The sequence below is a fragment of the Ranitomeya variabilis genome, chromosome 2, assembly GCF_051348905.1.
Source record: "Ranitomeya variabilis isolate aRanVar5 chromosome 2, aRanVar5.hap1, whole genome shotgun sequence".
NCBI lineage: Eukaryota > Metazoa > Chordata > Amphibia > Anura > Dendrobatidae > Ranitomeya > Ranitomeya variabilis.
Window position 1 is genome coordinate 229,991,204 of NC_135233.1, and position 13,976 is coordinate 230,005,179.

The 13,976-nt window shown below is 43.1% G+C and overlaps 1 protein-coding gene across 4 annotated transcripts in view; it reads right to left on the reverse strand.

Annotated features, from left to right (window-relative positions):
• The window catches only part of WNK3 (WNK lysine deficient protein kinase 3), a 168,277-nt gene extending 155,699 nt beyond the window's left edge, over positions 1-12,578 (reverse strand). For 2 of the 4 annotated variants that reach the window (XM_077283921.1, XM_077283918.1), the window contains exons 1-2: positions 11,912-12,399; positions 2,434-3,027 (exon numbers count right to left, since the gene is read on the reverse strand). In XM_077283921.1, the coding sequence (XP_077140036.1) occupies positions 2,434-2,961 (528 nt within the window). In that variant the 5' untranslated portion in view covers positions 2,962-3,027; positions 11,912-12,399. The other 2 variants (XM_077283920.1, XM_077283919.1) reach the window with 2 other exon arrangements.
• Between the last annotated feature and the right edge of the window lie 1,398 nt (positions 12,579-13,976).

Genomic DNA, 13,976 nt, shown 5'->3' on the forward strand with positions numbered 1-13,976 from the left:
ATCCAAACCAAGTGGAGTCACAGTATTACCTTACCAGGAAAGGTAGTCATGTAAGTTTACAATCTTCATTTGCACTATACACTATGTACCACATAATTATGCAAATGAAATTTTTCTCGGATTTTTCTAAATGGTTGGTGCAAATGACAGTCAGTCTAATAAAAGTCATCATTCGTTAGAGTATACATCGAATTTTATTGAAGAAACCTCCCAATGATAACAGTATAATCTCCAAAATGAATAAAAACGTAAAATGCACTGTTCCAAATTATTAGGCACAGTAGTATTTCTAAACATTTGATATGTTTTAAAGAACTGAAAATGCTCATTTGTGGAATTTGCAGCATTAGGAGGTCACATTCACTGAACAAAAAAGCTATTCAACTCCAAAACACCCTAAGAGGCCAACTTACATGTTAACATAGGAACCCTTCTTTGATATCACCTTCACAATTCTTGCATCCATTGAACTTGTGAGTTTTTGGAGAGTTTCTGCTTGTATTTCTTTGCAGGAAGTCAGAATAGCCTCCCAGAGCTGCAGTTTTGATGTGAATTGCCTCCCACCCTAATAAATCTTTTGGTTGATGATACTCCAAAGGTTCTCTATAGGGTTGGGGCCAGGGGAAGATGGTGGCTAAACCATGAGTTTCTCCTTTTATGCCCATAGCAGCCAATGACTCAGAGGTATTCTTTGCAGCATGAGATGGTGTATTGTCATGCATGAAGATGATTTTGCTCCTGAAGGCACATTTCTGCTTTTTATACCATGGAAGAAAGTTATCAGTCTGAAACTCTATATACTTTGCAGTGGTCATTCTCACACCTTCAGGAACCTTAAAGGGCCCTACCAGCTGTTTCCCCATGATTCCGGCCCAAAACATGACTCCTCCAACTTTTTGCTGACGTCACAGCCTTGTTTGGACATTGTGGCCATCCCCCAACCATCCACTACTCCATCCATCTGGACCATCCAGGGTTGCTCGACACTCATCAGTAAGCAAGATTGTTTGAAAATTAGTTTTCATGTATGTCTGGGCCCACTGTAACCGTTTCTGCTTGTGAACACTGTTTAGGGGTGGCCGAATAGTAGGCTTATGCACCACAGCAAGCCTTTGAAGGATCCTACACCTTGAGGTTCCAGGGACTCCAGAGGATCCAGCAGCTTCAAATAACTGTTTGCTTCTTTGTAATGGTATTTTGGCAGCTGCTCTCATAATCTAATGAAATTGTCTGGCAGAAATATTCCTCATTATGCCTTTATCTGCATGAACTCTGTCTGTTGTCTGTTTCAGTCACAAATCTCTTCACAGTATGATGATCACTCTTAAGTTTTCGTGAAATATCTAATGTTTTCATCCCTCGACCAAGGCCTTGCACTATTTAATGCTTTTCAGCAGCAGAGAGATCCTTTTTATTTCCCATATTGCTTGAAACCTGTGGCCTGCTTAATAATGTGGAACATCATTTTTAAGTAGTTTTCCTTTAATTAGAATCACCTGGAAAACTAATTATCACATGTGTTTAAGATTGATTTCAGTGATCCATTGAGCCCTGAGACAATACCATCGACGAGTTTATTTGAAAAACAAAACAATTAAATCTTTATGACACTTAAAACCAATTTGTATAATAATTTGGAACACAGTGTAGATATCAGCGTACAGATATGCACAATGCACTTTATAATGTAGAGCAGACTATTTAGTTCTAATGATGCTTAGCACCTTAGGAATTTTGTTCCATGGTAATTGAATACGTGCAATACATTTTTTACTAGTCAGAGTGATATTTCACTGAACATCATATTGCTGATTGCTTGCTGCTGTTAGATAGGACTATTATTAATACTGTGACTCCACTTGGTTTGGATTTTGTTCCCAGCCGTATGTACTATGAGCAATTCCCTGTTGTATACATGTTGTATTTTAAATTGATCTATTAAAAATATGTAGCTTATGCCTCTTTTTTTCCAGAACCAGCAGTGCAGCATTTATTGGGTTTGGGTACTTTTCAGAACACTTTATTCTCTTTTTTTGAGTCAGTGAAAGTTTCAGGATGGCAACAGTTTCCAAGCTTGTCATGGATACTCCTGTGCTACAATATTCTGCCCAAATGAGATGCTGTCCTGCAAAAACTCAAGTAGCATCATAAACTACTACAACAGACGATCCAAGACAGCCCCCATCAAGGCAAACACTTGGGTTAAACAAATATGTACCGAGCTATCAAGTAGGTGTTTAAAAATTCAGTTTCCATACAGTGAGGATCTGTAAGTTTGTGAGAAATTGTTAATAGGTGCCTCAGCAACACCGTGGAGAGCAAATGAAAGACACATTCACAGTCTATAACATTCCAGGAAGCTTGAGAGCAAACACAGGATTTCGCAGCGCCAGTCCAGCAATCAGAGGGGATATTTAGCAAAAATGTACTAACCTGCAGCTCACACCACGCGACTTCTACCCACGTCTCAGTATCCAGTCCTTTAAAGACAGTCTTAAAAGCCCCACGGCCCAACTCAATGTCAAACTTCAAAAATCGGCCACTGGGGGACGTTCCTACGGCTTTCATTTCTGCCTCCTCCTCCATTTCCTTCTCAGTTTTCTCCCTCGGGGAGTCCTTACCAGCAACGGATACCATTTTAGGTTCATTTTTGTCATCCTGGCCTACACCAGTGCCGTGTGCCATATGGCTGTCCAGTTGCTGCTTGCCCTCGTGCTCGGTAGCCTTCTCCTCTTTGAGGGGTTGCTCCAGTATCCTGTCATCTTCAGTGATGTCTACGCTCTTTCTGAAGAATCGCTTTCTTTCGCTGGTCCCTGAAGCAGACAGAGGTTTGTCGCTCTCCTCCGTGCTGACGTGTCGGACCAGAGAAGAGCCCTGTGGGACCAGGTTCTTTTCTGCAGAAAACCCAGCTGGTTTGTCAGATTCATCCGTGCTTGCCGGTTCTCCAGAGTCGGTCGCCATTTTCCTCAGATTTGCAGTTCAAGTTTTCACAGAATATACAGTAAATAATCCTTCCAGAATTAAGACCTGTAAGAGGAAAAGATTAAAAACAATTAAAACCTGGCGGTAAATATATTCTTAAAACACATCATACTTAATGGATATTGTATCTGTATTTCAAGACACAGCAATTGAATATTTGCTAATTTAGCACATGGGTCAAGTAAAATGCTCAAAGCACTCTCCCTCTCCAGAACAGTAGCATCTCCCATGTTGGACACGTGTAATACTACATTTCCCCTGTAGGGGTGCTGCAGAAGAAATGAGCAGTCAACTTCAACAGGCAATACTATTTGCCAGGGAAGGTGATGGTTTCAGGAGCACTCACATATTAGTGAGACCACAATTTAAATGAGGATGTGATAACCACTGTCTCCTGGCAAACGGCCCATATTGGCAAGGTAAGGCACAAACGGCAATGAATGGCCTTCACAGTAGTAAAAGTATGGCTTAAGACACCAGAATGGGAGAGGGGGCTCTATTCCCAAAGCAAGGGACACCCCCTCCATTGAGGTCCATATAGCAGAACAAAGCATTTGGATTCTGCTTTAATAAGATGACCCCTTTAAATCCCAGACACAGTCTGCTATGTACGGTGATCTATAGAGGCTGTAGAACTTAAATCATCCAAAAATGTTTAATGAAACCCAGTTAAAACAAAAAAAGGTATGGTAGATTTTTGCTCATAAATGCACGGATACATTTACGTAAAATGTAAGTTTTCCCTGAGCATGATCCACAGAAACCAGAACCACATCAACAGCAAATTGGCTCGTACACGCATAAAGCATAGGGCTAAAGCGAATTAGTTAACACTGGACTTAGCGGGCAGGTTCCCAAAGAAACTGTGATCCTGTTCCAAAACTAACAGTGATAAGAATAATACAACATGAGATACTAAAGATACCGCCGCTCATTCAACCGCAAATCTGTTTTTATGAATCGCTGAACGTCTTCTCTAAGTCAGGGGCTAATGGCTCTTCCCATCTTATAGAAGAGAACATACAATACCGGACAGTGGTCTGTAACATGTGCCCTCTGCCAGCGAGCCCCAACTCCCTGCAAGTGTGCAGCTGTTATAGCATTGCTGGGAAAATGCGGCTTGCTGACACTACAGCTGTCAGGGCTTGCTGGGAATTGCAGTTTTAAAGCGGCAGACCACTGTCGTTAAGGCACAAGATCACATAGTAAATCGGACACAACCAAAGAGATGGATTCTATAACCACGTCAAACACTAAAAATATAAGAAGAAAAACGCCAATACTTAGCCTCAAGTGGAAGCCCCAAACTACAGAGGAAGCAGGTTGCAGACATGGAAAAAATACCAAGATGCGTTTAACCTTCAAGGGGTTGTCTACAGTCTTTTGAGCCGTCTCCTAGGCAGATCATACATAAAAGCATGGGTCTTTACAACAAGTGAGGACTTCAGCACGGAAGGCAAAGCACAATTATTCAGGCAGCTAGCCCGCAGGAGGCAATGAGGTTCACATACTAGTTAGACCAGTTCTCTCTCATTCTGCATGAGCTCATCTGATGCCCTCCAGACCCAAAAAGGGGGGGGGGGGGGAATGTGGTTCAGCTACAGGTTATGGCTCATGCAAATAGGAAGAGATAAAACAATTGTGAAAAGAAGCATATTCTGTCAGGAAACGATTACCATTTGTGAGAGAAACAATATAGAAAACCAGAAGCCGCATTTCCCCTGCACACTCGCACAATGTAGCAGCAGACGTGCCATTCACAAGGTCTCATAATCAGTAAGAGCCACTCCATGCCGTCCCATTTTTAGTCGGGATGGCATTTCTAAGGGCTGTGCCACTGATATTATATAGAGAAGGTGACAATACAACCAGTACAGATAAAAATAGGGCTTGCATAAAAGAGCACATGGCTGATCACACCATGCAATGTGCTAAACTTTGCACCCTGGACAGCTCATCTCAGAGAGAGGATTGTGTATTCATATGGTTCACTAAGGACGAGACATTCACAGAGACCTATGGAAGTGTCTCGTATAGACAAGATCACAGCTAGGCAGTCTACAGTAGAGGATCCAAACATAGTGATGGCAAGCTCATGGATCAACACCAACCACCTCCTGCTAAGCCACAACGACAGGGAATTCCCTTTTAAATGGGTTTGTTTGGTGTAAAAATCCCAATTCAATAAACTCTTTATGAAAATTCTGAATATAGGGGTGGTTTCCCCTTCATCATCTCTTTGCTAAAGTTTTGACCTCCAATATACAGACAACACACTGAAGTAAAGAGCACTGTAGTACTTAAAACCCCCTGTGGTGGCGCTGCACAAAAACTAAACACGCACAACCTGGTTTCCCCACAGATAGTAATCACAAGGGTACGGCACAGAGACACTTTGTGATCCATTTGTCATACAGATACCATAAAAGTCCGAGTGCACACTAGGCAATTTTTAACATCCTCAATGAAAAAAATTTAAAACAGACTTGAATATGTGGAATGCTTTCTAGATAAAGCCAGATCCCGTGTCATCAGGATACGACAAATGTCAGAGATGGGAACATTCCTTTAAGTAGTGAAACATCCTAAACATTGAACCAAACCTCGGCCTGCAATCTTCAGTCCTTCATTCATTTTCAGACCCCCTGATATTCAGTTTGCAGCCTGATCACAGTTTTAAATGTTTCTATTGTTTGAGTTTCTCTACCAGTAATACAGGCTGGATATGAGATTTGTGTGTATCCAAAGTGCTGCTGTTTTCACTAACTCATTTACCAGCAGTTATTTCCTCTGCATGTACTTTCCTTTTTATCTGTAACCTGACTAAAATCACTGACATTTGTATGAGGTAATCTACAATGCAACAATTAAAAAAAAAAAAAAAAAAGAAACAAGCCGGTTTATATCAGTGTTTTGGATCAAATTTCCATCAGTGGGTAACCTTTTTTTTTTTTCTTTTGCATGCGAGAATGTTTCTAAAGGTACCTTCACACTGAACAACTTAACAACGATAGCGATCCGTGACGTTGCAGCGTCCTGGATAGCGATATCGTTGTGTTTGACACGCAGCAGCGATCAGGATCCTGCTGTGACATCGTTGGTCGGAGCTAGAAGGCCAGCACCTTATTTCGTCGCTGGATCACCAGCTGACATTGCTGAATCGGTGTGTGTGATGCGGATTCAGCGATGTCTTCACTGGTAACCAGGGTAAACATCGGGTTACTAAGCGCAGGGCCGCGCTTAGTAACCCGATATTTACCCTGGTTACCATTGTAAATGTAAAAAAAAAAAAACAGTACATACTTACATTCCGGTGTCTGTCACGTTCCCCGGCGTCCGCTTCCTTGCACTGTGTCAGCGCCGGCCGGCCGTAAAGCAGAGCACAGCGGTGACGTCACTGCTCTGCTTTAGGGCCGGCGCTGACACAGTGCAGGGAAGCGGACGCCGGGGGACGCGACAGACACCGGAATGTAAGTATGTAGTGTTTGGGTTTTTTTACATTTACACTGGTAACCAGGGTAAACATCGGGTTACTAAGCGCGGCCCTGCGCTTAGTAACCCGATGTTTACCCTGGTTACCCGGGGACTTCGGCATCGTTGGTCGCTGGAGAGCTGTCTGTGTGACAGCTCTCCAGCGACCACACAACGACGCTGCAGCGATCGACATCGTTGTCTATATCGCTGCAGCGTCGCTTAATATGACGGTACCTTTAGGCTGGGATCACACACAGAAAGCTACGGCCGAGTCTCGCAGGTTAAAACCAAGCTCTGGCACCGGCACTGTGGAGCGGAGCGTGCGGCCGCACAGCAATACATGGAGCTGCACGCTCCAATCCGGAGTGCCGGTGCCAAAGCTTGGTTTTAACTTGCGAGACTCGGCCATACGTCGCTGTAGTGTGACTCCGGCCTTAAGCGTCTCCTATAAAGTAAACATGAAAATCAGAGAGCACTTGGATGCAACTAGGACCCACAAATTGACATTGGCGAACTTGATCTGTAACTCAGTATAAAAAAAAAAAAAAAAAAAAAAAAAAAAAAAAATCGGTCATATCTCAAGTATTGGTGCAGCCCAATCACCCAGACAGCCCGCAAAATAAAAAAAAAAAAAGGAAAAACATGGACAGAGAACACCCTGACAGACTATGGTGGGTACGAGATCAATCCGTGAAAACAGGCATATAAATTAGACTTAACAGAGAAGAGAGGGAAGAGGAGAGGTCTACGTGATTGACAGGTTTCTCCTTATACACACAAGGGAGAAATCAGTCAATCACCTGCAGCGGTGCTGGGAAGAGTAGTCAAGAACGGCACTAGACTAGTCTTCAGTCAAGCTACGGTCCTAAGCCAAATCTTCAAAGTATATTTTCTCTCAAACCCCAGGGTGATTCAGAGAACAATATACCTGGCTGCAATTGTGCAGACAGGCTCCGATTCATGCTGTCTGCAGTTTGGGCAGTATGAATCAGATAACAGGTTCCCATAAGGTACCGTCACACTCAGCAACTTTGCAAAGAGAACGACAACAATCCGTGACGTTGCAGCGTCCTGGATAGCGATCTCGTTGTGTTTGACAAGCAGCAGCGATCTGGATCCCGCTGTGCCATCGCTGGTCGGAGCTAGAAGTCCAGAACTTTATTTCGTCGCCAGGTCGGCGTGTATCGTCATGTTTGACATCAAAAGCAACGACGCCAGCAACGAGCATAGGGGGCGTCGCAGTGTCTCCTTCTAGCCAGTCGGTACACTCCGGCTGTTTGACATGGAGCTAACAACCAGCGAGAACGAGAAGTGAGTCGCCGTTACGTCACTGGATCGCTCCTGCATCGTTCTGGAGTTGCTGTGTTTGACGTCTCTACAGCGACCTAAACAGGGACGCTCCAGCGATCTAGTTTAGGTCGGCTCGTTGTCTATATCGCCGCAGCGTCGCTGAGTGTGACGGTACCTTTAGGATTTCAGCCACTAAACAACCAGCAGCTCATGATACTGCTGAGAGCAGCCTCCTAAACATGCTCCGCACAATAAATGCCTGGTGTAGCAGTAGGTATAAAAAGTAGCTAAAGGAGTTGTCCAAGATGAGACAAAATTGTGGCAAAAGCAAGCAATGGTATATAAATGACAACATAAGTATTACTTATTTGCTAAAGCCTCTGGACTGATCCACTACAGGACTGCAGCAGTGAGGTCACCGATCGCCATCAGCATTAAGGACGCATTCACACATCCACGTGACGCACGGACCAGAAGAGGGTCTCAAAAGCATATCGAGTTTGGGTCAGGACTTCCGAGGCTGGTCCTTATTCTGACAGCAACACACCAATGTGTGAATATGGCTTTATGCGGAGTTAAGAATAGATATCACTGAACCGCCGAGGCTAGTGACTGACTTCAGCAGTCATGCATTGCCAGCTGTAATGTCGCTGCTGTAGTCCTGCACACATACACAGAAAAAAAATGGAGAGCAGTAAACAATTACCTGCCTTTGCCCCAATTTTGATGGATCCCAGACAACCCTTTTAACATACCACCGAAAGACAAAGTGGCCTGTGCCCAGCGAATAGGGGGTATATTGATCAGTTTATGATATCTTTTATGGTTAGAGTGTTTCCTTAGAACTTCAAATTGCCTCTTCGGAGAAAAAGAGGACTTAACTCTATAGCGCCACCTGTTGGAAGTAGTGATCCTACAAGTCACAATCAACCCTTTAACGAGTCGTGCAATATGACTTAGGATAAAAGCCAAATCAGTATCTCAATTCGCAGACACGGTGTTTCGGGCTGTTGGCCCTCGTCAGTGCGAAGCATGAGAACTGATTTGGCTAGTACCCCTTAGACCCCAGTCCTTAGAACTTAGTGAATCTCTTAGGGGTAAAAAAGAAAAAATGCCTGTGAGTTACAGATGCAATGCACACGTGTTCATTAAAACTAAAGCAGGATGTTTCCCAAGAGAATGCCACGAGGAAATTACCAACCAGAATAAAAGTTTGCCAGGTGGGGGAGACACAGCAGCTGGCACATCACATGAGCACAGTAATCAGCGACTCCTGTACACAAGCCAGACACAGACCGAAACAAAAAAAAGGAATATTTATTTTTCCTATATATGATCAATAAAGAATAAATAAAATCTTGTTCCAGCTCAGAGCAGTGGCGGCAGGGCTTGTCAGCTGGCACACAAGCAAAACACTTATCTGCACCCGGAGAACAGTTCAGAGAGCGAATTAGAGAGGCAGACGGCGGAAACCAGTTATCATCTAAACTCCAATGACATTTAATCACTCCGTATACCCGGCAACCTCAATCAATGCAAATGACATAACTTATTCATTACAAGGATGAGATACACCACTAAAAAGGTGGACGCATTAAAAAAAACACGGCCGGAGGAGCAAAAAAAAAAAACAGAGCTGCTCCAACCAACTGGTCAGCCTGCCCTGCAATGCAATGCTGTCTAAAGACCGGGGCGTGAGACTGACAGGGTACTCGCCAGCAGGCAGCACCGACAGGGGGATCTTAACACCTGCGATATCAGCATTGCACGTGCAAAAATAAAGAGTCAGTAATAAGCACTATATCAAAAGAACGAGGGATGAAAAGTTTTCCTACGTCACCGTCTGTACTGGATGTGATCCCAGCACAACGGAGCATAACACCATTATAACCGACCCCTGGGAATCATATTATATGTCTGTGTTTACAGACGAGTGTGCGAGGATCAATGCATAGATTTTCACAGCTGGCTGCGTGCCTGTATGGATTACTATAGAGACTTATCTGGCATTCCGTGTTCATACATGTATAGACCACCACGGTCAGCGTCTTTTCACTTATACACTAAAAGGGATTGTAAGGAACTTGCAAAATTATAAAGAATGTGATCCCTAAATGTTGGTCCAGTCCAATCTATGTTTACTAGTCTTGCAGACATGACGCTGTACATCCATGTGACCTCGGAAGCCAATCAATGGCCTCAGAAGTCTTAACGCAAAACATGTGAGGCCAGTGAATGGCTGCAGCCGTCACATGGATGTACAGTACTGCAAGGCAAGTAAACAGAGAAACTGCCAAGGAACTTAACAGTTAAATCCTAAAACCCCAAAGCACTAGTTATTTTAATAACATTGCCTGCCAGAATTTAAAAAATTAATTTAAAAGGGGTTTTACCAAGATTTTTAAGTTATCCTTTATTGGTGTAGAACCTGACGACAGGGACATCAGGGGAAAGAAAAAGTATAACTGACAATGAACAGAGCGAGGGCCGAGCATGTGTACCTCCACATCACTGAGAGCAAGAGCTCTGCAGAATCAATTCCCAGGATGTTGGTCAGTCCCCCCAACAAACGTACGTACGTGTGCGTGGACTTCAACACATGCTACCTTGGCTGTGTGTTGCTTATCTGTAGACATCTTGTGCCAATAAATAAGATAAAAATGTATACATGGGTAAGGGTTTTTACATGTATCAGACTAAATACAGACAGATCTATATATGTATATACAAATCTAGAGGAGTGGAGATATTACTTGCACTGTATTGAACATGTACACACATGGATGGAAAATATAGGTTGATAAACGCATAATGGGCAGTAGTGTATACATCTAGATGCATTATTACAAGCTCCTTACTAGACACAACCAAAATAATCATACAATCAGTAAATCCACTGGTGTCCAACAGCAGGACATGTACCATCATCACTACATCCATCACTGAGGAATCCCAGCAACATGTCTGCCCCAACTCCTCCAGAGAAGTAATACATCTGTATTATCGGTGTACGTACCTGTCACACCGCATGTATACAATACACACCTATATAATAAGCACAGTGACATATATGACAGACTGAGGTGTGTATAATTAGATAGAAATGAGATAGATAGCAAATTTGTACAAGTTTTGTGCGACCCACATCTTTTTTTACTATTATTTTATATTACATCTATAACTGCATTCGGCACGCATCCATATACATTACAGACATGCTCACCTGTCAACCACTTATATAAAACAAATAGAGGCCATTATGTGCACACATACCTCCATAGTACCTGTATTCAGAACACACATTTATAAAATACATCAAATCAAGTTTAGAAAATACACACGTGCATCCATAATACCTGTCACACTTAGGTAATACATTCCACACAACTATTTTACACATATACCGTTAATACATTACACAAGTATAATACAATACAAATTTGAAATACACATTACCACAAATATATAACACACCTGATATATACATATCACAAGTAGATATTACACACAGTATATACAGCAACACAAACACAGGTATACATACACATTACACACAAACACACACAGTACAGACTTATAACGGGTATAGAAATATATATATATATATATATATATATATATATATATATATATATATATATATATATATATATACACACACACACACGCACTGTATATACACACACAGCACATACCTATAACACAGGTATTTACACTCATGCATACAGTACAGACCTGATATACAGATATACGTTACACGCATACATACACACAGTACAGCCCTATCACAGGTACACACACACACATATACATACAATACAGTTCTATCACATCTACACATATATATACATACACACAGTACAGCCCTATCACAGGTACATATATATATATATATATATATATATATATATATATATATATATATATATGTGTATGTACCTGTGATAGGGCTGTACTGTGTGTATGTATATATGTGTACCTGTGATAGGGCTGTACTGTGTGTATGTGTATATATATATATATATATATATATATATATATATATATATACACATACACACAGTACAGCCCTATCACAGGTACACATATATACATACACACAGTACAGCCCTATCACAGGTACATATCTATCACATCTCTCTAAGACCCCCGCCCCCCGTCTCACCGGCTGCTGATAACGGTTCCCGGCCGCCCCCCTCTCCTGGGCACCGGCTGCTGTTCTGTGAGGGAGGGAGGAGAATCCTGACGGGGCCGCGTTATACAGAGCGGGGTGTGGAGAGGGGGGCGCCGGTTACATGAGGGAGTCCCCGCCGCCGCCGCTCATCACACACCGAGCACAGACAGAGCTGGAGCGCGCCCCCCTCACCTGCGCGCCCCCGTCATTTACCTCAAGGAAAAAAAAAAATTCAGAGGGGGAGTAACGACAATACTACGTGATGGAAGGCAGTGTGCGAGGAGAGCACGGCACAATGAGCGGACAGAGCACAATGGAGCACACGAGCAGCGCTCAGCCCCGGCTCCTCACCGCACCTCACACGGGGCTGCCTCACTGGGTGGTTTGTTTGGGTTTTTCTTTCTTTTTTCCTCCGCCCGCCGAGGCCCCCCCGCCATTGGACAGACAATGAGAAGAGCTCAGTAGCCGAGCGGCTGTGAGGCGCGTACCCGAGAGATGGCTCTCAGCTTCAGGCGCGCTCCCGACTCGCCTCCTTCGCGCTCCTAGCTGCAGAGAGGGTTAGGACCAGTTATCGCGCACGTACGTGACGTTAATTACGCTGCCGCAAGTGCTGTCGGGAGATGTAGTTTTAGATCAGCTCTATTAAATAAATGGCCTTGTTCACATACTGCAGATTTGATGCAAGTTTGTTTTTTTTTAGCCTACATTGGTTAAAATTTTAGATGGACTAAATCTATTTTGATAGCCTCGAGAATTTACTTTACAGTACAACATTTTTAATTAAACTGAATTACAAAACTGATTTTTCACACAATCTACATGCATTTAATTAGAAAAAAACCTCCCCAAAGGTGGACATCCTCTATAAAGAGGATGATTCTGATGACGCCATGAGTGCACATACCTGCCACAATCGGCAGGTATATAAAAGCACTGCTCAACTTGGCAGGAAAGTGCACACTGTATGTCATCAGAGCCACTTACCTCCTGATGAGGATGAGGAAGTGAGCAGCGCTGGACAGCCCCTTTAACACAAAGACATTAAAAAGGGCATACAACTAAAAATCATCTAGGACGCCATGGGTTCCCTCATTCTCATAGGTTGCGCACAACATAAACCTCCGATTACCCCAGACCTCACCCCTAAATTTATACAGACCCCAGATCAGACCCCTACATTCATTCAGACCCAAGACCAGACCCCTACATTTATTTGCAGACCAAACCCCTAAATTCATACAGACCCCTAAATGCATTCAGACCCCAGACCAGACAGCTAAATTCATTATTAGACTGTAGACCTCTAAAATTATTTGACCCCCTAAGCTGTCAGACCATTGACTAGATTTCTTCATTATCAAACCAAACCTCAAACCAGACTCCTACATTATCAGTCTCCAGACCAGACTCCTAAATTCACTCAGACCCCAGACCAGACCCCTAAGTTCTTTATTAGACTATGGACGTCTAAATAATTAGACCCCTAAGCTATCAGACCACTTCTTAATTGACCTGACCCCTTAAAGGCCTTCTCCACTACTTAACAAGTTGATCACAATAGGCCCAGGACAGTGTAATAAAGTTAAAAAAAAAAACTCATCTCCCAGACCGTCATCGGTCCTCCGTACTACGTACTGGGTCCTCCGCTCCGCTGCCCTCCTGGCAACAACATTCTGCCGAGGGCGTCACGTGAACGCTGCAGCCAATCAGCAGCCGCAGCCTTCACATTCCTTTCAGACTCACCTTCTTCTAAAAGATATTGATGGAGGAGGACGCAATATAGAATGTTGGACAAGCGGCCCCGGTGCGGGAGGGAAGTAATGTTTTTTGGTTTTATTATACAGCCCTGGGTCTATTATGATGACTTTCTTTAGTAGTAGAGGACCCCTTTAATCATTATACCAGATGCTTACATTCAGGTCCTAGACCGCTACCCTACATTTATTTGACCTTAGAATAAACACATATCTCAGAACAAACCCTAGAATACAGACCCCAGAATAAAACAAATCGCAGAATAAATGTGGACCCCAGACCTAGATAATACTCAAAACTA